This window comes from Rhea pennata, chromosome 1 (genome assembly GCF_028389875.1).
Source record: "Rhea pennata isolate bPtePen1 chromosome 1, bPtePen1.pri, whole genome shotgun sequence".
NCBI classification, from domain to species: Eukaryota; Metazoa; Chordata; class Aves; order Rheiformes; family Rheidae; genus Rhea; species Rhea pennata.
The window spans coordinates 150005563-150032777 of NC_084663.1; the positions used below are offsets into that span (position 1 = coordinate 150005563).

General features: G+C 36.2%; 1 protein-coding gene across 2 annotated transcripts in view; it reads left to right on the top strand.

The window, feature by feature from the left end:
- LOC134154962 (cytoplasmic protein NCK2) overlaps window positions 1-27215 on the top strand; it is a 170059-nt gene that overhangs the window by 32830 nt on the left and 110014 nt on the right. For both annotated transcript variants that reach the window (XM_062601635.1, XM_062601636.1), the window contains exons 2-3: window positions 744-815; window positions 24644-24885. In XM_062601635.1, the coding sequence (XP_062457619.1) occupies window positions 24660-24885 (226 nt within the window). In that variant the 5' untranslated portion in view covers window positions 744-815; window positions 24644-24659. The remainder of the gene's footprint in view (window positions 1-743; window positions 816-24643; window positions 24886-27215) is intronic.

Consider the following 27215-nt stretch of genomic DNA (forward strand, 5'->3'; position numbering starts at 1 on the left):
TTTTCCTGCTGCCTGTTTGCCGAACGCCTCGGAGGAGAGCCTCCGTGATAGCCCCCGTGCACACCCCTGGCGTGGGGAATCGCTGAATGCGACCTTCTCTCTTCTCCCACGTTCTCCAGCCACCTTGGTGGCCTCCTTAGGGGCTCGCTCTTCCTTTGTCACTCTTGTGTCGGGGGCGCAAAGCTAGATGCAGCATCCAGGCGGAGGCCAGTGGCCCAAGCCTTGTGGGCAGAAATAATCATGTCCCTCAACGTGTTGGCTTTGCTAATGTACCTCAGTTCTCCAGGTGTAACGACATTTTTCTTCTATGTTAGTATGCATATGTAAGAAAAACTTACTAATGTAAAGATGAAGAGAACATTACGTTATTGCTTTTTCAAATGTAGTCTTAAAAAAATGGCTTGAATTTGTAGTTTAATTTACTGACTGATTTCTCTTGTATGTGTTGGCTGGCTTTGCTATTGTTTTTGGTTTTCTCCTAGATAGTCTGGATAGTCCACAGTTAAACTGAACTTCCAGGGAAAAGGGAATCTCACGCTATTTTGTCTTTGTTCATCAAGAGGAGTTAAATATAAAGGAGGATTCTCTTTATCCGAAATAGGTGGATCAAATCAAAGCAATTTTGCCTAACTTTCAAAATTGCCTGGGAGAGTTTGACATTATGAAGTCTGAATTTCCTAGATAAAGATCGTCTCTTAAGTTTAGTGATAAAACTGAAATATGTGTTGTTTTTTTTGTTTCAGATACTTGTGTACATAACTTGGTTAGAGAGTCCTGTCTTTCACTACCTGAATCCTTTTAACAGTGTGCCAAAGGTAAGTGATTCAGGCCTCCTTTTTGTAACTAAAGATAAGGAGTTAACTGGGTGTATTGTTTGGTTTACGCTTTCATGTGGTGCAGTGCTTGTAATTATTTTTAAACTACTAGATAGATTATTAAATAGCAAGTTTTTTTCCTTCAGTGATCTGAGACAAATCAGTTCTATCTTTTGCTTTTTAAAAAATGAATAGGGTCATATTATTATTTAAGCATGGGACATTGCTACAGCTGTTTTTGACTGTTACCTCTTATCTACTGCTTTAGCTTTGGACTTTTTTCTCCTAAGGCTCTGTAGAGAAGATAGTGTGGTAGGGAAGGGTGTGGAGGAATAGTGGTCATTCATAGCCTCTGGTGTAGCAGGCTCAATATTGTTCATTGATTTTTCTGAAAACTAAATAATAGTTTATAAGTATTGAAAGTAAGTAAGTTTTGTATACCTGGGCTTTTTTCTTAAGAGCACATTTAGTATTACTTTTCGTATAAATTCAGGGTATTTGGAATATCTTTCTGGGCTGGCTGTGAAGATCTGAAGTAGTCTAATGAAACTGAAGTTTTCCATGCAATTCAGTTTGTGGTAGAGCCTAGCTACCTTTCTTTAATCAACATACCCTGTTGTCTGTGTTTAGTAACTTAGTCGATCCCTGTGGTTTAGCAGAGACTTTATTAATAGAAACTTTTTAAAAAATGAAACCTCATTATGATGCTACTGAAAAAGGCAGAACACTGAATGAACACGCTAGTCACTGCATCACAGAACAGGAAAGTGGGGATCTTAATTTTATTCGTGACTTTACCAGGCAAATTTATTATTTCTTAGTCGAGTTCTTGGTTTATAAAATAAAATAAAATTAAAAGAAACTTCTTCAGAAGAAAGTTACGATGATTAATTATTGACAGTTTGGAGACTTCAGATACAAAGCAATGTATGAAGTCCTTGTGCATCTTTATTTTGCTGTGAATTCTGTTAAGACTGTCCAGTGAAGTGTTTTTAGATGGTTAAATTAGACTCAATCTGTTTAAATATGCAAGTGAACCAGTTAGAATTAAAAATGATAACTAATGCAGTCCAGTCTTTAAATATCTGCTTATATTTTGCCAATGATTTGATTTCCTTCAAGCTAGAGCAGGAAATTTTGAAATATTAGGATAGCAAATTCAAGGAGTTACAATGGACTTTGTCATCACTTTTTCAAATCAGTTGATATCTGTACACTTATTTAAAGACTTGTTTATAACCCTGTCCTTTCCAAGAGACCAAAATTTAACTTGAACATTCTGTATTTGTATTTAGAGACTAATGGTGAGAAATAGTATGTGGAAAAATCTTGGAGTGAAGACTCCAGTAAATTTTCATATACTTTTTGTATGTAATGTAGGTAGTGGACAAAATTAAAAGGCTCTCAAGAGGTTTATTAAATACAAAACCCTGAGGCCACTGATTAATCAAGCTATGGACTTAATCAGAGTAGAATGACTGTAATTTTTCTGCTCAGAATTAAGCTTATGTTTTACTGTGGTCCATATTTCATATTTATTTCAAACATGCCATGTAACTGCCTTAAAAATCCACAAAACAAAAAATTCTGTAGTTCATTTGACTTAGTTTTTGCTACTTACAGACCTCTCTTAAATATTTTCTCTGTAGTAATTTTCAAGGACTGTGTGTTCTGAGAGTATTCAGTTCAAATTTAATTAATTTAAAATTTGGAAATTTAACAAATCATTATGAAGTCATGACATGGACAATATAGTTTTTCTTGTCTTGCCTTAAAAAAAAACCCGTTATTTTGGTTGAGGAAAAATATAATTGAAATGTAGACTGGAGTTAGAGTACTCTTAATTTGTTGAAATATTTCTGTGACGTTTGGCTTATAGAAGAATTTTCTTTTCTTTCTTTGTTTTCTTTTTTTCTGAAGTCCTTGTTTCAAAGCGTAGAAAAAAAATGTTGTTCTGTATACTTCTGTAAAAGGCAATAATTACATAATAGATCACTGAGAGGAGGAGAGGAAGAACGTCCTCTGTATTTGGAATCTCAGGGTTCTTTTAAAGAAGTATGGGAACTGAAATTACTTAAGTATCCAGTTAGGCTACATTTCATTTCAGTAACAAAATGTAGCCTATTTGTTGTATTATATTTAGCATCTCTTCTGTCCCTTATGTGTATGCCATGATGCATGTTTCTGATGAAATATAATCAATTTGGTGAAGATCTGATTCTGCAAAACATAGTGTTCTGATTCCTTTCCAAAAAGGGAATTAACACATAGATGTAGCTTTATTACGACCAATACTTGAAATACTTTCTTGGATCAGACATACTAAACATTTTGCCCTTTGGAAAGGAAATGCACTTGGTCACAGAGTAAATGTTCATAAATTTTACTGAAAATATGTTCTTTAAACTTCACCAAACGACAGAAAATAATACTTCCTCATATAACTTTGTTGAGTGTTTTAGTTTTATGGGGATAGTAAGTATCATAGGTTATTGAGATCTGCTAAGTCATCTTTCATCTAGCTGTGAAAGCTAGTTGTCCTTCCCATCACTCCCTCATTTCCCCTCAAGATAAATGTATGGATGCATCCACAATATTTTTTTATTTAAATCTTTCTCTCATTTCTGCAAGGAAAATAGTATGAAATTGCAGACAGTCTAATATTGTTCTCACAGTTATTGCAATTACAGTTGCTGCAACGCTATCCTAACAGCATTTAAACTATTTTAAAGCTGTACTTTTGAACTTGTTACTTATTCACTTACATTGTCTTTGAAAAAAAAAAAAAAAAAGGTCTCGTATTTTCACAATAAAATATTCTGTAAAGTGATTACAGTATGTGCAATGAGCAGATGTGTGGGGTTTTTGTATTTTAGTGGTACAAGTTCAGATAAAATACTTTGGGAAATTTTCTTTAGTAGGAAGAAAGGCAGACTTGTTCTCAAAACCTTATTGTACACCTTTATGGCACGTACTATTTAGGTCGTTTGTGTGTGTACAGAAAGGAGATTGTTTGACAAGGTTTGTGTTAAAAAGGTACAAAGGAGAGCTGATCAGGCCTTCAGTATTCACCAGGTTTGCCTAACTGAGGTCAGAGGCTGGTTGTTATGGTGCCGCAGTATTTGGTGGAGGGGTTAGTCTGTGAAGGTTTGCAAATCACTGCTACTGAAATGCACTCCTTAGTGCAAGATTGGGGACTTCAGCACTCATGCTTCCGAAAAATTGACCTTCTTGTTCACTTGAAATTTATATTTGTTGTTGTTATTGTTGTTTTTTAACTTGGTGGAACTATTTGTAATGCTTTATCAGAATAGTTCCTGGTATTTTTTTGTGGATCAGCATATTTGCAGTTGTTAATGGATTTTTGAGGAATTAAACCTAAGGAAAATATTAACTACTCATGATGTTTCATATGAGTTAGCTTCATGTGAAGCTTTTATGAAAGTGATTAAGAGGAGAGGTATGTACTGAGTAATGTCAGTTCCTTTTTCCAAAGTGTGGGGGAAAAACAAAACAAAACACCTTCCCACTAACTGGTAATTATGCCAATTATCCCAGGTGCCTGAAGTGTTTATTTTAAGACTTTGAATGCAGCTTTTAGCTTTACTTAAAAAAATACTTAGAGTTTAGTATAATGATCAAATTTGCAGAATGTAGCCCTTTATTTGTTTACCAGTTGTATAATGTTCTCTCTTCCATCCACAATTACAATTTAGAAGAATACTTTCCTCCTCTTACCCCCCCCTACCAGTATACCCTTAAAGTATTTTATTATGTTAATTCAGGGAAAGTCAATTCTACAATATATTAAGTAATCTTAGGGACATTATCTTCTTAAAATTTTAACTACATTTTTTGTTTTTTTCCTATTTGTAATCATTGTAATACTTTGCAGGAAAATACAGGCTTTTTTTTTTTTTTTTTTTTTTTTTTTTTTTTAATAAATTCAGAATAGATAATTAAGAGTCACTCGTCTGTAAACTTTTCCAGCCTTGGTGATAGCCTCAGATACAACCTGGGTTTGTCGAAATTAACAGCATCTTTTATAGCCCACAAACAGCCTTTGTGTTATGCTTTATGGCTGCAATCCACACGGATTCCTTCTCAGAGAGAACACTACACAGCTTTCCACAGTACGTAAAAATTCAGTCCAGTAAAAACAAAAAGATGATCATATTTTTCCTGGTGGAAGTAGGTTTGTGGTTTAATAGCCAACGTGAACTTTATCTTTTCATCCTGTGTGTCAGTTTTTCTGAGACAACCCCCCTTTTTTTTTCCTGAAAAGAATTTGGTATACTAGCTAGCTCATGAGCACAACTAGAAATAGACCTAAGCTTGAGCTGTGCCCACATGTGCTTGGGAATTGCCTTCAATATCCTCAATGAACAAATTTAAATGTCTTGACCAATGTTAAATGGAACAACATTGGCAGAACTGGGTATTGAGTACCGATTTCTTGGGTCACTGAGTAAACATATCCCTACGTTAAATCACTTTCTGTTAAAAGATTTGACTCTATACTGGACTGCTGATATAATTTAGAATATGATCTTTAGAAACTCTTCAAGATAGCTTATACAGTTAAGTTACATTAAAGGAGGCATATCTTGAGTTACTGAAAGCATTTGATACTAAGATAAATATTGTGTAAAAGGGCCTGCATCAGGGAGAATCAACTTGAGGTTTTTGAGGTGTGTAGACTGTAGCAGCTCTGGTGCCCTCACTGCATAGTGTGATAAGGCTGTGCTGGCACAAGAGGGGTGGTTTAATAATCCAAAACCTTCCTGAAGGAGGAAACAGATTAGCAAAGCAGCTGAGGCTGGTGTTACTGCGTCACTCCAAGATCTTGCAGCCCGACCAGCTCGGTCTTGCCCCACAGAGGAGCTGTTATCTTCTGTTTGCAGCCTCGTCCTGGAGCCTGCCCTCCCCTCGGTTCCTGCGGTGTGCCCTCCGCGCTTCGTGGCCCTGCCCCATGGCAGGCTTGGCTTCATGCTTCTCAGAATCAGGAACACAAGCCAGCATTGGCGTGGGCCATCACTGGGCTTGGGAAACTGGTGTAAAATCAGTTGAAGATTTGTTTCTCCGTTTGATGATAATTGATGGGAAGACAATTCTGCTTTGGTGGTTTTGAGGGAACTTTAAATAATTCATTGTTCATGTTTAAATCACCAGTGTAAAGTAGAAATACAGTTAAAACTATAAACGTACGTATTTCCAGTAGTTGTCTTGATGTATACCATATAACGTAACATTCACATGATTGATGTATTATGATATTTAAAAACCAGCAATTCTGCTTGCTGAAATACTTCATTCTTACGAACAGGAAGAGATCATACATGCAGTTCATCTCATTTCATACCTACTGAATGATATTTTGTATGCTGAAGAGACATTCTGGGTAACTTTGCTAGTATCGGTGATTTCATGGAATAGAAAGTACTTAAAGTATGATACATTTGCTGTGGAGTTCTGTTTCTAATACCTTAGTAATTACAAGCCCAGATTTAATTAGCTGTTTACACTGTTGTAGCAAAGCTTAAATGGTACTGAGTGGATAGAACTGAGAAAAGAAACTTGTCCTGTTGTTTATTTTTTAAGGCAGCAGTAATGCAAAGCATAGAATACCATGCACACTGGTAGAAGTATTAAAATTCTATTTTTATTTTCCTTGTTTTAAATTTGGTCTCATTTTAAAACATCGTAGGCTGCTTGTAGTCTTCTGGATTTAAGCTGATGCTCCCCCCTTTCCTCCCCTTTTTCTTTCAGGGATTTCCTGCAGTTCTCATCTCATCTTTCCTTATTTTGGAGGCAGTTTCGTACATCTTCCTCTCTGTTGTTTGCTATAATAGACATTCTGTGCAGCTCACTTTCTGTTCTATCACACTTTTTTTTTGTTTCCCTTGTCTCCTTTAAGTGATCCCTCTCTTGCTTTTTGATTCAGTAGCTAAATGCTCAGTCCTTCCAGTAGTTACTCTTATACTGTCATTGCTACTTGCACTGTTTTTCTCCCTCTGAGTCCTTGCATTTCTCTTTGCCACTTTTCATCCCTGTGATCTCTTGTTCTACCTTTCTATTGGCCTATAAAATTTATCTGTAGTGTTTTTTTTCTAATGAGAAATATTGTCAACTTTACAGAAATATTTCTATGCCCAAGTTAAGCTCCTGCCTTTGATGCAAATATGAAGTGTGTCAGAGAGATCCTTTGCCTAAAGCAGCAGGTAGTTTGGGGGATCCAGATTTTCCCCAAAAGCCTGACTTTGAGTTCTCTATTTTTGCACCAAAAGCAAAAGTTCTTTGTCCATGGGTGCTTAAAGCATTCCCTGATAAGTCGGATTGTCTCATACCATTAGTTCCCAAGTTATCACGTACCATCCAAAAAAATGCAGTTGAGCGGAGGCTTAGACTTCTCTTTACATTTGGTCTCTGAATTTGTCTTTCAAGATTGAACAGAGTAACTATTAGTTTTCCTTTTTTAGTTCTCTCTGAAGGTTACTCAGTGGCATACTCTACCAGCCCTGGATTTCTATAGGGTCTGGAAAGATCTATTTCTCTGTTGCTAGAGTAATATTTTATGATGGCGAAGGTCAAAGTGCTTCATAAGCTGAAACATTTATCTCCAAAGAAAAGGGTGTGACATCCTTAGTTTTGCTTAAACATTTTAATGATAAGTACAGACCTTTTATATAAATGTCCATAGAAGTGGTTTTAAAACTAGCTTGTAAGCAAGATTTTGACAGTTGTATTCTTCAGAACGTGAATTTACTGTCAGTGGAATAATGAAAATTTGCATTCTTTCATGCTGACTTGCACTTTAGCCACTCTGGATGCACTGCTGCTGTAAGGTACTCTCTGAGCACCACGGGTTACTGAAACTTATGAAAGTCTTGAGAGCTGTAAGCTGTCACCCTTTTCCCATGTAAATGGTAGTACAGCATCAAGTGGCCAAATGAAGGTGTCCCGTGTGTGCAGGGTTTACGCCCAAATGTGTGAGGAACAGCTGTTCTGTATTCATTAGGAAAAAATGTGGCAGTAGAGAAATTAATAGGATGTTGTTTGTAGCTTGCTTCCTGGCAGTGGTCTAGGAGATACCGAGGTGAGCGATGGTAAGAAGCTGACCAAGCAGGCCACAGGCTAGACTAATAGTTCTGGTAAGTGGATGCTGGGCATCGCTGCGTCCTGGTCAGTAACCCAATTGATTCTGTAGAGTCCTTAAAAATAAGTGTAACAAAAATGGAGAGCAGCATTTGATGCAATGAAACAGTACTACTTATTTTTATGGGAATAACACTTAGTTTCACGTTTGAGTTTTTGAAAGTAAATGTATTATACACTGGAGAAGCAGGAACAAAGCATCAAACAGCATTCAGTCTAAGACCTGTTCCTCAGGGTTTAATTTTCAACAAGAAGCTTAAGAACAAAACCAAACAAACTAAAAATTCTTGGTATTAGGCAGTTGAAGCCTTCATAGGTTCTGCCATCCAGGAAAGGAAAAGGTGTTTTCTTCCTCTCTGAAGTTCTTTGTGAGGTCCAGGGGAGCAGGAAATGGATCTGTCCACCTTGCACCCCTACCTTAAGGTAATTAGTGAATTTTTATATGCTTGCTTCTAGTCATCAATGAGCAGTGGGATTGTAAAAACTTGGCCCTCTTCTCATAGGCTTCCCCTCACTTCTCAGTGTTTTTGTACACATCTTCTTAAAAAGGCCAGTCATTGAGGCATAATGCAGAATTGATAACACTACTAGTTTATTCTAACGCTTCTCTGTAAGGTCTGATTTAAGCAGTGAAGGAGCGGCTTTCCTTCTGCTTTAAGGTTGCCCATAACGTGGTTGTAGGTGTAGCTGTCTAATACGTGTCAAGGTACTAAAGTGCTATAAGAAGCTGCCAAACACTAAATATTTTGTGTGGCTCTCAAATAAACTCATTTCTGAAACAATGATATCATAGCCACTCTTAGTATGAGTACAGATTTTTATTTGTGCTTATCCAGAAGGAATGAGAATTTAGCCACTAAACTTCCAAATTACAGACCTGTGTGGTTTTAAATGTGTTTTTCTTTTATTTAATCTTGGTTCTAGTACAGACACTAATCCCAGAAGTGTGTGTCAATGTTTGGAAATTAGTTGATGGCTGTTATTTCTCTTTCACATTTGTTGATGCACTTTATTGTTATCTGGTGAGAAGAAGGAAGAAAATGTGCACATAAGTTTGTGAGGATAAAACAGCTCATCAGTGTTAAGAGTACATAAAATTTCTAGATGAAAAGGAATGTAATGTAGGATCCAAAGCCAAATGTTCAGTTTTGAACTCATTTGCTTATTGCAGTGAGATTTTATTCAGAAATGTGGGCTGTGGAGAAATTTCTGGCAAAAGATATATTATTTGGAACTGGAACTGGAAAAACTCAGTTTTGTTCACTTATAGGAGTTGATAGTAAGAGAGGACATGAATGCAGCATCTTCAGGAAACGTAGGTACCACTGTTGAATGAATATTTTGCTACCAGAAATTTTGACTTTGTTTTTTCACTTCTTTTGGTTAGTTTCTATGGAAAAAGTCAAATGATCCTAGTCTTTATCTGATGAAAGTTTACTTTCAAAAGCTTGCTTTCTGAGCAGCAGCCCTAGTGCAGTGGAAAACAATGTTGGGGTAATGGGAGTGGAACAACTGTAGAAGTTTCAGCATTAGAGCAGCTGATGCTTGAACTGCAAGATAAGAATTCAGAATAAAGAGTGTCTTATTGATGTGCTTATGGAAGTTTGCATTCTGTCGAGCATCTCTTACAGAAACCCTTTAAACTTCCTTTTGTTCCTTAACCTGTCCTGTGAAGGATGTTTCTTTTTGTTTGTTTTTTTTTTTTGTTGTTGTTATTTTTTGTACCTTCCTTCCCTCTCTTCCACTGAGGAACTGAGAGAGATTTGCTGCAATAATCATATTGTAGAGCATGCACAAGGAAGAGGAACTCATTTGAACAGGAGCAAGATATGTAAGAAACGAGGTATTATTTAAAATAAATTAGTGCTGCCAACCTTCCAGACCAAGAGCACAGTCTTGACTAAGCTTTTTAAATCCTTTAAATTCAATAGGACAGGTTGTTTTGAAACCCTTCCTATCTGGAGAAGGGGGAGGAATGGAGTTTCATTGTGATTTGGCAGTAGGAAGAGAGAATTCCAGCCTGACTCCAAAGATTTGTTAGATAGAAGGAGAGCAGGTAGTGAGAGATCTGGAGCACGCTTTCTTGCCTGGGCTCGTACTTTGAGTTGTGTGGCATTAAAATAGCAATCATTTATGTGATCACCATGTGACTTGTGAACTTGTAGCATTCAGTTTCATTTTGTACAAGATCCAAGAATATCTCTTCATTTAAATTAGATGTTTTCTTCTGATATGTGTCCTGTCAGGAAATTAAAAGATTAAAATACAAGGTTTTATGAGTAACCTTATCAGAAATTTGGATCCTGAGATGTTTTCTTCAGGAAGATGAACTGATTTATACAGGAATAGATGTAACGTAATTGGAATTTTTCCCTGCACTGAAAAAAGCAGAGAGGATGAAGAACCATCATAATAGTATTAGATACATCTTACTGAAATCTACAACTGTATCTTTTAAGCTGCCTTTTTGATTATGTACCCAAGCACAGAATCAAGAGTGATGATATCTTATATCTGGTAATTATTCTTAACTGCAGTGTTCAAAGAGGCCGCTTCTAGAGAGCGGCTTTCTGATTAGATATTGGAAATATGTTTTTAGTATGTAACCATGAATTCAGGTGTAAATCTCTGATTTTTTTCCTCAAGATATAAATTGAGATGTAGGTCTATAGTAGATAAATTCTGTTCGAGGTGACTTGCTAACAAATCCAGAAATATAAGAATTTTTTCAGTATTTGCTATGACAGTGAATTGGAAAGCTCACAGAACTAAGAATTAAGGGTCTGAATTGGTCCTATAAAACACTTAGTCCTCTGTGAACTAGAAAGGTAAGAATTGTTTTAATATGCATATTTTTCCTACTGTCATGAGATGAATTGGAGCAGGATTTTGTAAAATGACTGATAAATTGCTTAAGACTATAAAACTAAAGTTGTCTAGAAATATACTGTTTTTTCTTTAAAATAGCTTGGGTTGCTAGGAGTGTTTTTTGATCTGAACAGTCAAGCGTATCTTCTTTCTAGTTAAAAAATAAAAAAAAAAGAATATAACTTTCTATGGGGAACAGAAGGTCCTCAGTTCAATTTTATTTTCAGCATTTTGTAGACAGTTTAAAGTGAAATCCCTTGAAAAGTAGGTAGCGGTGTTTCAAGGGATCAGCAGTAAAACACAGCAATGTACTGTGATTTTTGAGCTTTGTCCTTGTATATAAGATCAAGGTTACACTTATGTTTGAGGACATTGTTTATACAGTGCATAAATGTACTAACACCTGTAGTGAAGTATAATTCATATAGACCACTGAATGTTTGACCTGGAGGGAAAAAGAGAAATAATGGAAGTATATCATCCAAACACTCTTTAAAATGTCAGAATTGTTAAATCTTTAAAGAAATTAAAGGATCTTTCCTTTATAAGATATCATAGAATTCACCATATCAAGTATGAATGTTTGAATATTTTAATTTAAAGGTGAAAAGAAAAGTTTATTGACAGCTAAGGATGAAGATGACACCTTTAATGAATGATCATCTGTGAGCTCAGACCTCTTCCTCCACAAAGAATGTTTTTTCAATGTATCATGTAGATAACATCTAAACTTACACGTCATTTTACATCCACCTCCCTCTGCACAGTCCCTTAAAGGAAAGGAGAAAAGACAAACATACAAAAACATAGAAAGAGCAGACACTCCATTGAGTTTTCTTTTGTCTATCCACTTAGTATATGTTGTATTCTTCCTGGACTTTTCCCTCTCTTCAGTCTTGATTTTAGTTTTCATATATTTCCTAAATGTATGAGTAGACTTAAATGTTGTCCATGGAGAGGTAACAGCCCAGAGAAATACCAACACATGTTGAGCTTATCCATGCCTCTAATTTGGTAGAAATGCACGTAAAGCAGCATTGAGATCTGGCTGTTAATCACTGCAGCTGTCTTGGAGGAAACATTAAGGCTTTCCTTCAGAAGTTTCTTTTAGTGCAGATGAACTGCTCATTAGCTGTGTGGTTTTCCCAAAACTGCTTTAAAAAAGTTGAGAAAAAGTGAATTGATAGTCTTTTCTGCTTGGCTTGTTGTATTTACCTAAATTTAAGGCAGGGTTTGATGTTCTGTTTTGTTTACCTCTTGGCCAAAAAATGTAAGCCAAAAAAGATACCTCCTCCAGATTGCATTGTATTGTCTCATGCTTGCAGCTGAAGAGTCTGAAGGTGTTCCCTCTGCACGGTCTTGATTTTACCATTGCTGTTTAGAATATGAAAAACATTTGCTCTTGATAGCAGTGCATTCAAAATTAAAGTGAGAATCTACCTCTGCTTGAAAAAGTCCCCAAAGATCAGGTCATCCACAGCAGGTGTTTCTGCGTAGGCCCTGGATAGGGGCAGAACGAGAGCCTGGCACATGTGCTCACCAGGTACAGGCTCTCGGTGCTTGGCTGGTCCCCACCATCAGCTGGTGCTTGCAGCAAAAGCTGCGGGAGGAGGGGGTTGAAGGAGGGATGGCATGGACACATGGGTTGCCCCCAAGGTAGGGGAAGACACCAGAAGGAAATCACAGTGCACCTGGGTATCTGTGGTTAGAATTGCTCTATACTCTGGCATTGTTTCTTCCCCCTTTGCAACAGACTAAAACCAGAGAGAACTTAATTCATACTTGCTACATTTTCTGTAAGTATGTTAGAGGATTAGAAAGGAAGAAATATATGGAGAAATAATTTTTTTTTCCAAAAATACTGACTAGGTTGAATGAGGATTTAATAAAATCATCTAACTACAAAAATCCTCTCTTGCTCAGCATTTTTTGTCTGGTCTCTAGAAAGTTGCCAGTACTATCTTTTCATCTTTGTCGTGCTTTCTAAATGAAATAAAAATAAATCCCATAAAGCAAAACTAAAAAAAACAAGCTGAAATATCCTTTCTTCTTTTCTTTTAAAATCCTTTAAGATTGTCTTTAGACAGTTTCTTAATAGTAATCCTCTGTTTGCACAAAAGGCTCAAGACCGGTTTTTACTATAAACTGCATTGGTGTTCATACTCACTTCCAGCTTAGCTAAGACCTGTATAGAATGTTTTTGTGTAACTCTGTTATAATTGTTCTTTTAAACATGAGTAAGTGATATGGCTACTAACTAGTATTGCTGTAATTTAATGTGTGTTAATATGGTTAACAGCTTGTTTCTACAGAATACCATTTTTTTGTCCTTTGAAATACAATTTTAAATCTGTCAAAAGCTAAAAATGGTCACTGTCTACTTCATAAAAGGCTTGCTATTCCAAAAAGGGTATAGAAATAGCCTTTTCTTTTTAAGAAAGATATCCAAAAGCTTAAAAAAGCTTGCCAAAGCAGTTGAATGCTTATCACATGAACAGGAAAGATAATCTTAAATATCACGTGTTTTAGAGTGTCATACTGATTAAGTATTTACATCTTGATATGCCCCAGATCAGGCAATTTTGTCACAGCAGTACTAACAAAATAAAAATAAACTCTGAAAAAGGGAACGTTAGATCATATAAAGATCACAGCATTAAACCTAGTGAACACCATATAAAAAATAGAATATTATTGCATGAGTATGAACTCATACAAGTCTAGAACTCAAACTTGTGCTTTTTTTTTGCTGCGGCAGCCTATCTTGTAATGTTCTTGAGACTTTTCCCCTTCTGCCACAATAGAGGTAGCAGGATAAAATAACATTCCAATTTGCTGCTTTTCAAAATATTAATAATTTTATTCTTGTCATAGTTTCTAGAGATTTCATGTTGTGAAAGTACAATATCCTTTTCTTGACAGCCTCAGTTTTTTTCCATACTGTGTTCCTCAAATTATGAAGCACAAATATTAGTGCAACAGTGGGGCAGCCTTGACTGCAGGGTGCCTTTGGCTTATGGGAAAGGAGGAAGGAGCTGACCCGAGGGGAGTGCCTGCTGTTTGCACCCGCTGTGCTTACAGGGCTTGGAAGGTGCCCGCTGCCCAGCCATCCCTGCAGTGTGTCACGGATCAGCTTAGTGGCAGAAGATAATTGATAACTTCAGTAATACCACAGTTCTGTATGTACCTGGTATCAAATACTTTGTGTGTATAGCAGTATCGTGGTACCCATGGTATTAATCTTGTGTCCTGCTCTGCCTCTATTGCAGTGTGTTCTTCAAACCTCTTACTCCCTTTTGGCCAAACATTTAGAAGTATCGTGATAGGCAGCTGTATAGTATACCCTTCATGGGGCTTCAGTTTTACAACAGGCACTGAGAATTTGGAAGTTATATTTTCGAGCATGCTGCTGGAGTTCTGAAAAGAACTATGTTCAGCATAATTTGAAGAGGGGCAAGATCCCCTCCCGCCATTTTCCTTGTCTGATCTTGATTGTAGGCTAATAGGATACTTACCATGGGGAAAGCACCTTACCAACTGCAATGATGATGACTTGCTTTGATTGCCTAGTAAGTCTTGCTAACTTCAAGCATGAAGTCCTTTTATGCTTGAATGGGACTTTGAGAGCTAGAAAAGGCCCTATGATATGCTAGATCCATCAAAGATCGTCATCATTAAAACTGTGGACTGCCTACAAAATATATTTGGGGTTTTCTTTGGGAAATTTCACTTTATTCTTTTTCCTGAATGGTGAGTTTACATATTAAAAGATCATTTAAATGAGCCTCTGATTATTTCATCTGGAAAGACTGATTCACGGTCATAGGGTTCATGAACGTATTGGATGGGAAATTTTTTTCAAACACCTTTTCATATGTTACTATTATATAAACGTAAAGAGTTTACTTTTTTGGTTGAATGATGGACGACTGTGTTGACTCCTTAGTAAGAAGAGTGTTTTCTGGGTGTTTTTGTGTGCTTCATTACTTTGTATCTCTTTAAAAAAGACTTCTAAACCACTCGAGACAGAAAACAGGCTTAACTTTTGTGCTCTATTGGAGCTACACAGAAATTCGTTGCCGCTAAAGTAGTCTTGAGGTTTCCTGTTTGCCGATGTTTTGTAAGGCAAAATACAAGGTGGTGTAGCATAACTGCAGTTGTATTAGAGGTTAGCATATCAGATATATTGCAGGGCAGCAAGAAGCAAACGTTGGTTAGAAGTTGTTGAACGCATCTGTTTGAAGAACAAAAAACAAAACCTGTCAGCATTGTGCCACTAAACAGTAGGAGATGGTGTGTGTGGGTTTTTGATAAGAGTCAAGATAAGATTGTTTAGGTAGTATGGTTTTAAATTATTAGTTCAATAAGGCAGATTACAATTAAATCTGGTCCTTCACTTTTTTTAAGATATACAGGTCACTATTTTAGTAAGAAAGCATTTTAGTAAGAATTTAAAACTCTTTAAAATATTAAAATATTTTAGTAAGAACTGTCATCTGAAAACACTTGTTCTAGTTCGGTCAGAGTTGAACAGATTTTAAATCCAGAAGAGGACCATCATAACAATTTTTTTTTAAGTGCACAGGGCAGAGAATCTTGCATGCTATTAACCATTCCACCAGGTTGTATCGCCCTCAAGTTTTTGTCTGTAATTATTTTTTTTTTCCCAAATGACTCGTGAGGAAGCTGAGTACTATTGAGGCAAAATCAAATGTCTCGGGCCATGCTAGAAACATTTGTGTTATCTGATATCCCTTCCTTTGAAGTTACTCTGATCTGTCAGTTAGTTAGTGGCTAATCCATTTACTATAGGTTACGTGGGCTTACAAACAATTTTTCGTTTCTTTTCAGCTCCTAATTTAGGTCTACAAATGTTTGACCGTGACTATCTTCCTTAAAACCCTTTTGATAAGTATTAATTACACCTCCATAATCTGTTACTGTGCTATGTGGCTTTTTTTTTTTTTTTTTTTTTTTTTTTTTTTTTTTTTGAGTCCTTTGTCCTTTTTTTTTCCTTTTTTTTCCCCCTTAGTATTAGTGTTAGGCTGGCTACCTGACAGTGTTTTCAAGGACATCTAATTTAGGTTTTCACATTAGTGGCACATATAGTTTCCCAGAACTTCCTCATAGCTCCAAGTTTTCATCAGAGTTGATACTAGAATTATAAAAGCCTTATGGCCAGTTCTTCTGATATTTTAACAAGAAAGCATACACTTGCAGATTTAAGTGTTTAAAGTTGTTACTATTCTTACTATCCTAGTTAATGACAGAGCAGAAAAATAGTTGTCAATATGAAGTAATGTCATAGCACAGAAGTACATACTAAATGCTTTTTTGTTACTTCATGGTCAGGAAACTTTTTGTCTAGTTTTGTACTTGTGTCTGAATACATTAAGTATTAGTAATATTTTAATAACTTTTTAATATTTCTTAATTATAGGGACTACTTTTGATACCTTTAGTTTGCATTTCCTGAGTTGTGCTGCTTGCTATCGTTGCTATCATTTTTTTATTAAAAAAAATGTGGTGGTGAGGAGACAGAAAAAAAATACTAGGTTTTTTTTCCTTGGTGTTTTTTTTTTAAACCTCATTTCTTAAACAGGATATCCTTTTAACTGTATAATACCTCTTTCATAACTGCAGAATTGTATGAGATTGGAAAACACAATAAAACATTCTTCTTTCATAGATAAAAAAAATTATTTATGTCTTTGCATTCGTTCTTTTCAATTTCATGGTTATATTCAGATTTTAAAAATTGACCATCTTAACATCTGTTTCTACTAATTATGTCTATGTTCACTTTGTACATTGAATTAAATTAGCTAATGATCATTCACACTTACTCAGCTATCAGTTTTAGTTCACTAGTCAGCAAATCTTAATGAGACATAATACTGAAATACCCCAACTTAATTGCCACACTTATATTAATGTAGTCAGTAATTTTAGGCAGTCTAAGTATGTGTTTCAGTTTTAATACCAGTAGAACATGAATTCTTGAGAATATATTCCTTTTCTCTGACCCAATCTGAAGTTCCCTAAATGGCTGGGGGGAACAATTTTGTGTGTGTGTATGTATATAGTATAGTAAGTATGAAGCTCCTTAAGCATTCAGATCCTGTTGTTCCTTAGTCACTAATTGAAAACATCTGAAAAGAGGCCTTTATTCAGTTTCAGCTTTTTCTGCACTCCCTCCTTCCTATACATAATGTGTCCAGTGGTTTTAGATTTTGAGTCCTGAACCTGTTGTTAAATATTTGGTCTCAATTCTCAAACTTAAAGCTTAAGAAATCTTAAGACAAGATTTCTGAGCTGAGGTCCACCAGAGCTTCAAATTTGAGTCTTCCATGTGACTTGTGTTCTAATATGTTGCAGATTTTTCTACTCAAGTATCTGTTTGACACTTCAAAATTGTGTAGGTGAATGATGAATGTTTGGTCACTGTGGTTATTTAGCTGGAACTTTCTTTAAAAAGAGGGGAAAAATATTTGTCTGATAATTTTTAGTGCAGTGACCTCTTTCCAATGAAATGTGGCCCTTGGGGTGGATTGGCTCATATAACATGCAATATTGAAGTTCTGAACTGCAGAACCTGTTAGAAAAGGTGGCCGTTAATTGATCCATCTGCGTTTGTCTGAGCACGGCAAATAGCCCAGGTAACAAAGCATAGGAAGTGCTTTACCGTTTTACCAAAGGGCTAAAATTAGCCCTAGTTTGGGTCAGCTTATTTACTACCTTTAAATCTCCCTGCATTTTGAGATTCTCTTGTACCAATCATTAGAAACACGTGGTGTTTTGTGGTTTGTGTTTCATGAGTTTGAATTTGGTCTTTGCCTTAAGGACATTATATTTCCCGCTTCTGTGGCAAGAAGTAAGCTGTCTTCAAATGTGCTTCCTGTAAGTATCAAAAATGCTGAGTGTTTTATTGGAAGTAGCTAGAAGTATGTCAAAAGAGTGTAATTTTTTTCCACAAATTTTCATTTTAATTCGCATTGCTTTTCAATTCTTTGAGTGTAGTCTTTAAGGCTGCTTAATCTCATATGCAGAGTTATGTTTTTGAAACCTTTTCGTATGTTAAAACTTATCTTTCCACACTGAATTGAAGAAGGAAGGCAAAACTTCAAACCTCATGAAACAGTAGGCAGGCTTCTTGACATAGATTGCATCTTCATAAATAAAAAAGCTTCAGACCTCAGAGTGTGTATCAGATAGAGTAATCTTATAAAAGCTCTTTTATTAATTACTGGGCACTCTAGCACATGGACTTACTCTGAAAGAGACTGTGATGGAAAGAGATTCTTCCCCCCTCACCCCCTGTGCCATTTCCCTGGAGGACCAAATATTGCCTAGTTGTGGTTTATGAAAGATGACCAGGGTGGAGGTCTGGTGGCTGGGCCAGCAGCAGCACATGCTGCAACCGCAGGGGGCAAAGCTCATTCTCTGACTTGGTGGAGGAGGAGTAGCGCGAGGGATGGTTGTTCATACCTCAAAACTTAGAGAAAACTGTCATGTCTCTTTATTTTCCAAGACAGTTAACTAATACCATATTATAATTATGTATCTTAGGTACATCAATGTCATATAAAAGCCTACGTGTTGGTTAAGGATAGTACCTTTTTTAAAGTGTATCTTAGGAGTACATCCAATTGCAGAACAGTCTTTGTTAGTATCTTTATGACTTGAACGATGACTTCCTATTAATAGAATTTTTGCTTGTTCCCTTGGTGAGAGATTAAATTATTACTGTCAGTCACTTTCAGCCATGTTCATTTCTGCAAAATAAATTGTGAACAACAGGAGCAAGTGCTTCTTTCCTCACTGCATCTTTAAAGCTCAACCTTGGTTCCTGTTTTCATGATCTGACCTGACTGTATCAACCTTATCCTTTCTCCCAAGGGCAGGAGAAGATGCTCATTTTCTGCCCGCTGGGCCAGGGCATTGAGTTAGTGGGAGTTGTGACTTGTGTCTTAGTAAAAGGGAGAAGATTTCTGAGTCCAGATGGCACACTGGAATGGATTCTTTTTTGCTTAGCTTTGTGGAAGAAACACATTATCCTTGTTTGAAAAATAAAGTTTTCTGGGCCTCCTGCCCTCGAGAGAAAGTAAGACCTATATAACAAGTTCTTTAAAGTCTGATACTTTTTTTTCATAAGTTACATATATAAATCCAGGAAAAGTTTGGTACTCTGTTTTTGTTCTGCCTTTTTTTTCCCCCCAATTCATTTATATTTTACTGGTTGTTCTTTAAAAGTAACTTCAGCACCTGCTTTTAATGAGTTTAAATTACTTCTGCAAAGCTTGTTATTCCTAAATACTGTTGAAATATTTAGATGCTTTAAAATTAGAACAAAAATGCTTGTAGTCAATATAAAGTGACTGACCAGTTTGTGTTAGCATTTTTTTAATTAAGTACTGAATAAGATACTGAGATGGTTTTTTTTACTTTAGATATTTATAACTGCAATTTATTTTTAAATTAATCTTTCTTAATCCTTCATACTGATCTCACTTTCCCTCTGTCTTCATGATTCTTAAAAAGAAAAAAGTTTATTGATTTACTAAAATGCTGTTGAGTTGACATTTAATTAATTTCAGGTGAAATGAATTATGAACAATGAGAAATGCATCACTAGCAGTTGTACAGGTTTGTGACAGCAAGTTCTGTTCAGTTCCTCTACACTGATGTTTTGTAGGGTTCAGTTTCAAAAGTAACAGTTCAGAATCCCCGGGGGGGGGGGGGGGTTGTTGTTCTTTGTTTTTTGGATTGTCTTCTACCCTTGATAAATTCTTGTATCGTTGACAGCTTATTAGACGTAACCTTTTATTTCCTGGGGTTTCTTCTGATTAAAGCCTCTGCAGGAGCTGCAGTGTTAGATATTCCTTTGTCCTACCTTAGGGCTAGCTAGAATGCTTCCCTTGTTTGAACAGGCTTTCAGGACAGTCCCAAATACAGTGTAACTTGCATTTAGCCTGACTGAAGGTTTTTCCCACTGCATTCCCTTGCTGGTAGAATTTCCAGTTTTTCTTTCTCTGCCAAGGGCCTGCTTGTATTAGAGCATTTTTACGTGTGTTCCTGTAGTAGTGCAGCTGGCAGTGAAAACAGGACCTGTCTCCTAATAAAACTATCAACTAGGTGAAGGGAAGAAGGTGGCTGAAAGCACCTGAGCTCAATCCAGACAAGTTTTTTTTATTCAGGTATTCCTAGCATTGCTGCAGTTTTTCTGGAAAATGGTTAAAAAAATTCCATGTAAAAATTCCCGCTGTTACTGATATCATTAATGAAAGTGCCATTATAGTGGAGCAGTTTGAGATCACCTTAAGCCCTCTTGTCATTTCAGTTCAGTGCTAGCTAGACTTTCCCCTGCTAAACAATACTTTGTACTCACTGGTTTCGCTTTCTCCTTTGTAGTTTTTAACTTCTGACTATAATATTCAGAAGAACAGACCAAAAGTTTTTTGGAGAAGTTATATCCAAGCAATCAAAGTTCCTGGAAAATAATGAGATTTTATTTTGGATCCAGGTACCAGGACTCTATCTGCACTCTTACAGTTGTATTTGAAAATATAGTTAAAGCTTGCCTAGTTATTGTAGACAACTTGTGTTTCAGTAGCTACAATACTTAAGGCTCAGGTGTAAATGATGTGCTTCTGTTCAGACAGAAGCATTTGCCTAGAGGATAGGATCTACATGTTTCTTTTGGCTGCAGATGTTTTGATACCATTGACTTTTATTACTACAATGGTTATGATAGGATCTCCAAAAATCCTTGTCTGGTAATCAAGCTTGGCTTTAATTTTATAGTATATTAATATTCACAGAGTAAGAGTACAGTAGCTTACTGTTTATAACCGATTATTTCTAACGTTTTGGCAAACACAGTGTTGGTAAAACTAGCAATGAAAAAGCTCACTGAAAGGGTGTTGTAGGGTGTTAGGATGGTGAGGTTTGAGTTTTTTGGTTGGTTGGTTTGTTTGGAAAACTGCAGTTGGAAGTTGGATTACCAAAAAGTAAAGCAACTAACCATTCATGCTTTGCTGCAGTAAGCCAGAAAAGCCAAGGCCATATACACTTTTCAAAATCAAAACATGATTTTGTAGTGAGAAATGGCTGTGTTAGACTTCACAAATTTGCAATTGTTTTCATAGATATTTTAGAGCTTTTTATTGATGCTTTTTAAAGTGTGGCATTATTTGATGCCATCTTATTGTGATATGAGGAAACGATTCTCTGTTTCATACCTAAGACTTCAGAGCATTTTGAACTAACATGCTGGAAGGCTGAACACTCTTAGCAGTCAAAGATTTTCTTCATGTGGAGAGTCATGTTAATTTGGATCTATTGGAACTGGAATATTTGCCTTTAACTGAATTTTTGGTTGTACAGTATAAAAGCAATATAGTAATGATTTTTCACATCTTACATGCACGTCAACTTTTTGTGGGATACAAATGTTTTGGAAGGGCACTTTTTTCTTTCTTTTTTTTTCTCCCCCTCCCACCCCCCTACATTGGCCCTACATCTATTTATGTCATTTGCTTCTAGTCTTTTCTCTGGCCCTTACAGCTGTGCTGTAGAAGCATTTTGATACAGTCAGTTCTACAGCACCCCTTCTGGAGAACAAATATGTCCTTACTCACATCTAAAGTAATCTTAGTCCTGCAAATGTCCCAGGAAATACCTTATTGCCCTTTTATGGGGCCAGTCTGATGATGTAATCGTAAGAAAGTTATTCTAAGAACTTCAGTACCAGTCTCCCCACACTGAAAAAAAAACTTCATATGTGCACACACGTGTGCACACACAGCTCGAAATGTTTAACTGCCTTCGTATGATGCATTTTGACCGTCTAGATAATGCCTGGTCCTCATCTCTTCTTGCGTAGGAATACTTTTGCCATTAAACATTAAGCAGCACCTGCAGTGCTTTACTGAGTTGGGTTCTGTGTGAGCATGCTGCCTGAGAAACTTGGCTTCTCTGCATTTCTGAGAAACCTGTAAAGTGTAAGAAGTCTGCTTTCCAAGTGATGTTATTCCTCACTGAGTGGCATTTCTACATTTGGATGGTAACCATCTCCAGGCTCCCTGTCCTGAGTGAATTTCCGAGCGCTATGTAGTTGCTGCCACCGAACGTGAAGCGTGCGTTCTCCCTTTGCTTCTGGCCTTGCCTCGCACCTGGGGGAAACTCTGTTATGGCAGGAGCCAGTTTAATGTTTTAGTTTCAAAGGAGTAGGAGGAGTCTAGTAGTTTTCCATCAGACGTTATTAAAATACTGCACCTAATATATTCATATTTATTAAGATATTGTAAGGTAGATGTTGAATTTTAGCTTAGTTTTATTGTGAATATGGCACTTTTTTAGAAGTAGAACTTGTTTGGTTGCAGCGTCAGCCAACTGTACTGGTAGTGCCCTATTTCTTTATGTTCTCCATGTCTCTAGGAATGTTCAGAATTGACCATCTCACAATTGCTGAGATAAAATAAACTGATCTAAATTAGAGAGAGATATTATACTGACAACACCGACATCTGGAACAGGCTTGACTGCAGTCTCCCTACAGCTACATCATCTTATTGATCTGTTGACTGTGTCCATTTTATGTGAATCAGAAAACAGGGCAGTTTTACTAGAGACTGTGTTCAAAAGCTCATATTCTCCTATGTCTTTGTCATTGTCAGATGAGATTATTGTTTTAGGGTGGAAAAAAAAATTTAAAGGGCATAGTGACTTATTTCTTGTAATAACACCAATTGTAAACCCTTCCTTGAATAGGTCATGGACATTTTCAATTATAAGAACTCTGTTTCTTCTTAATTACTGAAAACAGCATAACTGGGATTTTATTTCATCTTGGGGCTGTCAACTGTGTAAACTTATACTTGAATCTTGTTTTCAATTGCTGAATATTCCTTTGTGTTTTCTGATTTGAATGAGAGGAATTAAACCTCTTGATTTCAGATTCATGTTTTCAAATATGTCTTTGGCTGTTGTGGCAACGTCATGCCTGTTGTCTGTGATAGATAACATTGTTAGTGCCTTTTATTTTAAGTGAAGGAATGCATCTTCGGTGACAAATAACTCAGCAGCCATAATTCAACTCTATAGTGATGCTCTCCTAGAAATCAAAACGATGATAAAGGGAGGCATCTATGATACTAGAGTCCAGTGTTGTGCTCTCTGATTAGAGGTTAATTTCAAATAATAAAACAACTTCTTTTTTTCACTTGAGACACTTGACTGCTAGGAAGTATAGCATGTTGTTTTCACAATTTGTACCATAGCTAAAGTGAGAAGGGGTGTGCGTGTGTGTGTGTGTGCGTATACATACAAATTGCAGAAGCTATCCTTCTAGAACAGGAGTGGTGAAACTTACTTGCTGAACAGAAGACCTCTAAGTAAGGTTTGTGGTTTCTTAATTTTTTCAGTCATGCAAGGAAGTAGGTATCAGACAGTTCACCATGAGATACTGTACTGTTATGAATTAGAAAACATAGTCAAATCATATTAAGAAGATTCCTGGATACTGGCATTTTGAAGTACTGTAGGAATGGTTTCTACTAAACTGTAATTTAATGGAAGTCTTCAGGTGTTTTTGTTTTTTAAAAAAATCTACTGTACAGATTTTAAAACTACGTTCTCATCTGCTTCTCTCTCACCCTCTCTGAAAAAGCAGTGATCACCAGAAAAAAATAACTTCAGAAAACTTATTGCTCAGAATTTAGAGGGCAGAATAAACCGTGGTTTGGTTGGCTGTTAATACATTTGAATGTCACCATTACTTGTATGGGACTCTTTTCTTCCTTTGCATACTGTTGTGCTCACTTGCTGTCATGGAGTTATGTTATTCCTGGCGATTACCGAGATATGTAGGAAGTTGTGTAAAGACATAGTTGCCTTTAGGCAGCTGACAAAGAGCAAAAGCTTCTAATTAGAAAAGACTACTCATTCAGTCTTAAGAGAAATTAGAATAAGTGTAGGGTAAGGAAGAAAGAAATGAAGTCTAGGAAGACATGGCCAGTGCTGCTCTTTAGCAAGCAGGCGCCCAGTGCCCAGGGCAGGACTGCTGCCAGCTGCCCTCTCCCTGGGAGCCAAGGGGGAGCAAAGGCTTCTCCTAAAGTGGCGGCTGGCTGCTGCCTTTACAAAACATCCTCAACAAAGGCTTACTAAAGACAGTACCTTCTTCTTGATGGCAGAGATTTCCCTGCTGGGTTACCTTCCTTATTGAAGTATTTTTAACTTCCTACTTAAAAAAAAAAAAAGAAAAAGAAAAAAGAAAAAAAAAAAAAAAAAAAAAAAAAAACAGGAGAACTTGTTTCAGGGCAGAAAAATCCTAAATAAAATGCTAACATAAAGATTAGTGTAGGATTGATATATCAAGTATGATAACTGGGATGGAAGGAAAATACATTTTTGGACTGCTGCTGTATTTTTTTCTGAAATCAAAACCTTGAATGCTAGGTGTGGGATAGTTTTATAATGCTATATACGAAAACTAAATGGGTTTTATGACTTAGCCATTGTTGATATATATCTAAATATTTCATATGCAGAGGAAGAGAACATAACACCATATTATAATTAGAATTTGTTATCAAGTATTGTCATATTTTAGCGACAGCAAAAAGAAAAAAGTTCAGTATGACCCTCTAAAACAGGGGTTCTGTTCTAGGTTTTTTTTCCTGTATGTCTTTCTCATTTTTCCCTTCCCTTTCCTTGTTTATTTCAGAAAGGAGTTTGAAGAAAATTTTGAGCAAGAATTACATGATGTAATTTATTGATGAACATGTTCTAACATTTTGTTGCAGAAGGACTCCATGAAAGATGACAGAAGAAGTTATTGTTATTGCAAAGTGGGATTACACTGCACAGCAGGACCAAGAACTTGACATCAAGAAAAATGAACGTCTTTGGCTATTAGATGATTCCAAGACATGGTGGAGGGTAAGAAACGCGGCCAACAAAACGGGATATGTGCCATCAAATTATGTGGAACGAAAAAACAGCTTGAAGAAAGGTTCTCTGGTTAAAAATCTAAAAGACACATTGGGTAAGTGCTTTAGTACTTTGGTAGGAGTTTAGTAGAATTGATGAATTTCAGATTGGGAATGTTGTGGGGTTTTTTTGTTTGTGTGTGTGTGTGTGTTTGGTTTTCTTTTTAAGAAATGCTTATATGGACTTTGTAATCTGTAGTTTGAGGTGACATGTTGGACAAGGAAGGGGTAGAGAGAGCGGGGTGGGGAGAATCATGGGGTCCATAACCATCGCTCTTGCATCTCATATAGGAGAGTAAGATTTTATTTTGTTCCAGTTTGCCGGTGCTTATGTTTTCACAGTGGCTGGAGAATTGTTTTTTCATTGAGGTATGAATTGCTGAATCCTCTCCTCTCCTGCTAGCTCTTCTCACACAGAAATAGAAGGATGTGAACTGTATTGTTACAACACAGCAAAGCTTGAATCACTTTATGAATGGGGTTGTATGGTATGGTTATGTACATATGTCAGGGGTTAGGTTTCTGTGAGCCAAGATGTTCTTTCTGCTTCCAAGTTCTTAGTACTTGCTCTGTTACAGATTTGTGCATAAATTCTTCACAACAATGCATCATCCATATATTCCAAGAAATATATTTAGAAGTCAGGTGAAAAGAATTTTTGTTCCTTTTTCTTTTAATTTTGCAATGATTTTTAGTGACTCTGGCATGGTTAAGTAACTGAAAAATTAAAGAGCTATGCATATGGCCATAATAGATGGCTGGGTAAACATAGCAATAACTTGTTCATAGGATGCATATAAAGGCCAAAAAGCTACTAGTGGTGTTTTAGGATGTAACAATTAAAATAGAAAACGTGTACATATAGAGGTATTTCAGAGGTATTGGGCTTTTTTTTGCATGTGTTGTTTTTTGCCTGTATTTTGTCAACTCTTATATAGGGAAAACTTACTCTGTTGCAGTTTTACTCTCCAACAGAAAAATGAGAATTTGGAATTGAATTTTTTATAAAACAAAAAAAAATCACTTGGAAATAACATGATTATAACTCATGTAGATTTATTTCAGGTGTCTTGTATTTGTGTTGTATACAAGAGGCTAAGTTTCTTGGTTGCTTTTTCATTACTGTGTCCAACATTTCTGAACTGCCATAAAGTACTTAGAAATGAAGGACTAGAGAATCAGTAGCAGGCAAGGAGGGCTATCCCCAGATGTCAGGCATTTCTCTTAGAATGTATTCATTAAAATGTAAGAAGATGCAATTATGTCTTTTCAAAGTTTTATGTGAAGAAAAATCTTCGATTTCAGTTAACTAGTTCAAATCAAAATTCCAGCTATGATTTTAACCTTCTGTTATTTTGATTTAGCTTATTTAAAGCAACTTTCAGACAAAACATACGTATTTTATGAGCTCGTGCATCTCAGTTGTGATATTACAGCAAGTGTTCTTGTAAAATATGGAAACATAATTGATGTAAAAATATCTGAGATATAAATAAAAGTGTATTTAAGTGAAAGAACAGAGGTATGTCCTTGCATAATATTCGCTTTTACCTCTTTGATTGTGACACAGCTGTATACTGCAGGGTGCTGCACTTAGTTATGGCTGTTGTACATGAAAAGGTGAGAAAGAACCTCTTGGGTTTCATGTCTGAACTGTAACTATTGTCACATCTTTTAAGCCTCAGCTGTCTGCATATAGATTCACAGATTTTTAAGTTTTAAAGGACCTTTATTATAATCCACCGCCTTTTCTCTACCTTAATAAATGTTATCCATGTTTAGCTATATGTTATTTAGGTCAGGCAGAAAATGCCTGCACGTCAGAGACAAGGTTTTTCTTTTGTAGTGACCCTGTGTGCCTGCTAAGGGTACAGAATTCAAAGTAACTCTCATGCTCTTTTATGCTCTTACATCCTGTGACACTAAGAAACAGTCTAAGTGTGCCCAGCCCATAGATTAGCTAAAGTCAAACTTTTTAAGAAAAAAGAACGTTGGAAGCTTAAGAGTATTCTTTCTTCATGGTTTTTGCTGTGAACTGCTCAGCATAATCAAATTAATGAGTTTGAGTTTGTGCTCTGTAGAGCTGCACGATTTTCTTTTTACCTTTACTGAATAAGAATCCCTTACTAAAATACAGTCTTTAAGCCTTGTTGTACTGTACAGTAATTTCCTGTTCAGAATAAGGAGAGCATGTGTCCTTCCTTAGAGGAGTCTTTGTTTTCAGCAAGTATCAAGGGTGGTTCTTTTTTTTATTATTATTATTATTATTATTAAACAATGGCATGGAAATCGCAAGACTGATATTTGACCTTGTGAAATAGTTTTTGAAAGTTCTGTTGTGCCCAATGAAACAAGCTCTTAAGTTTTCTTTATAGAAATCTAAAAT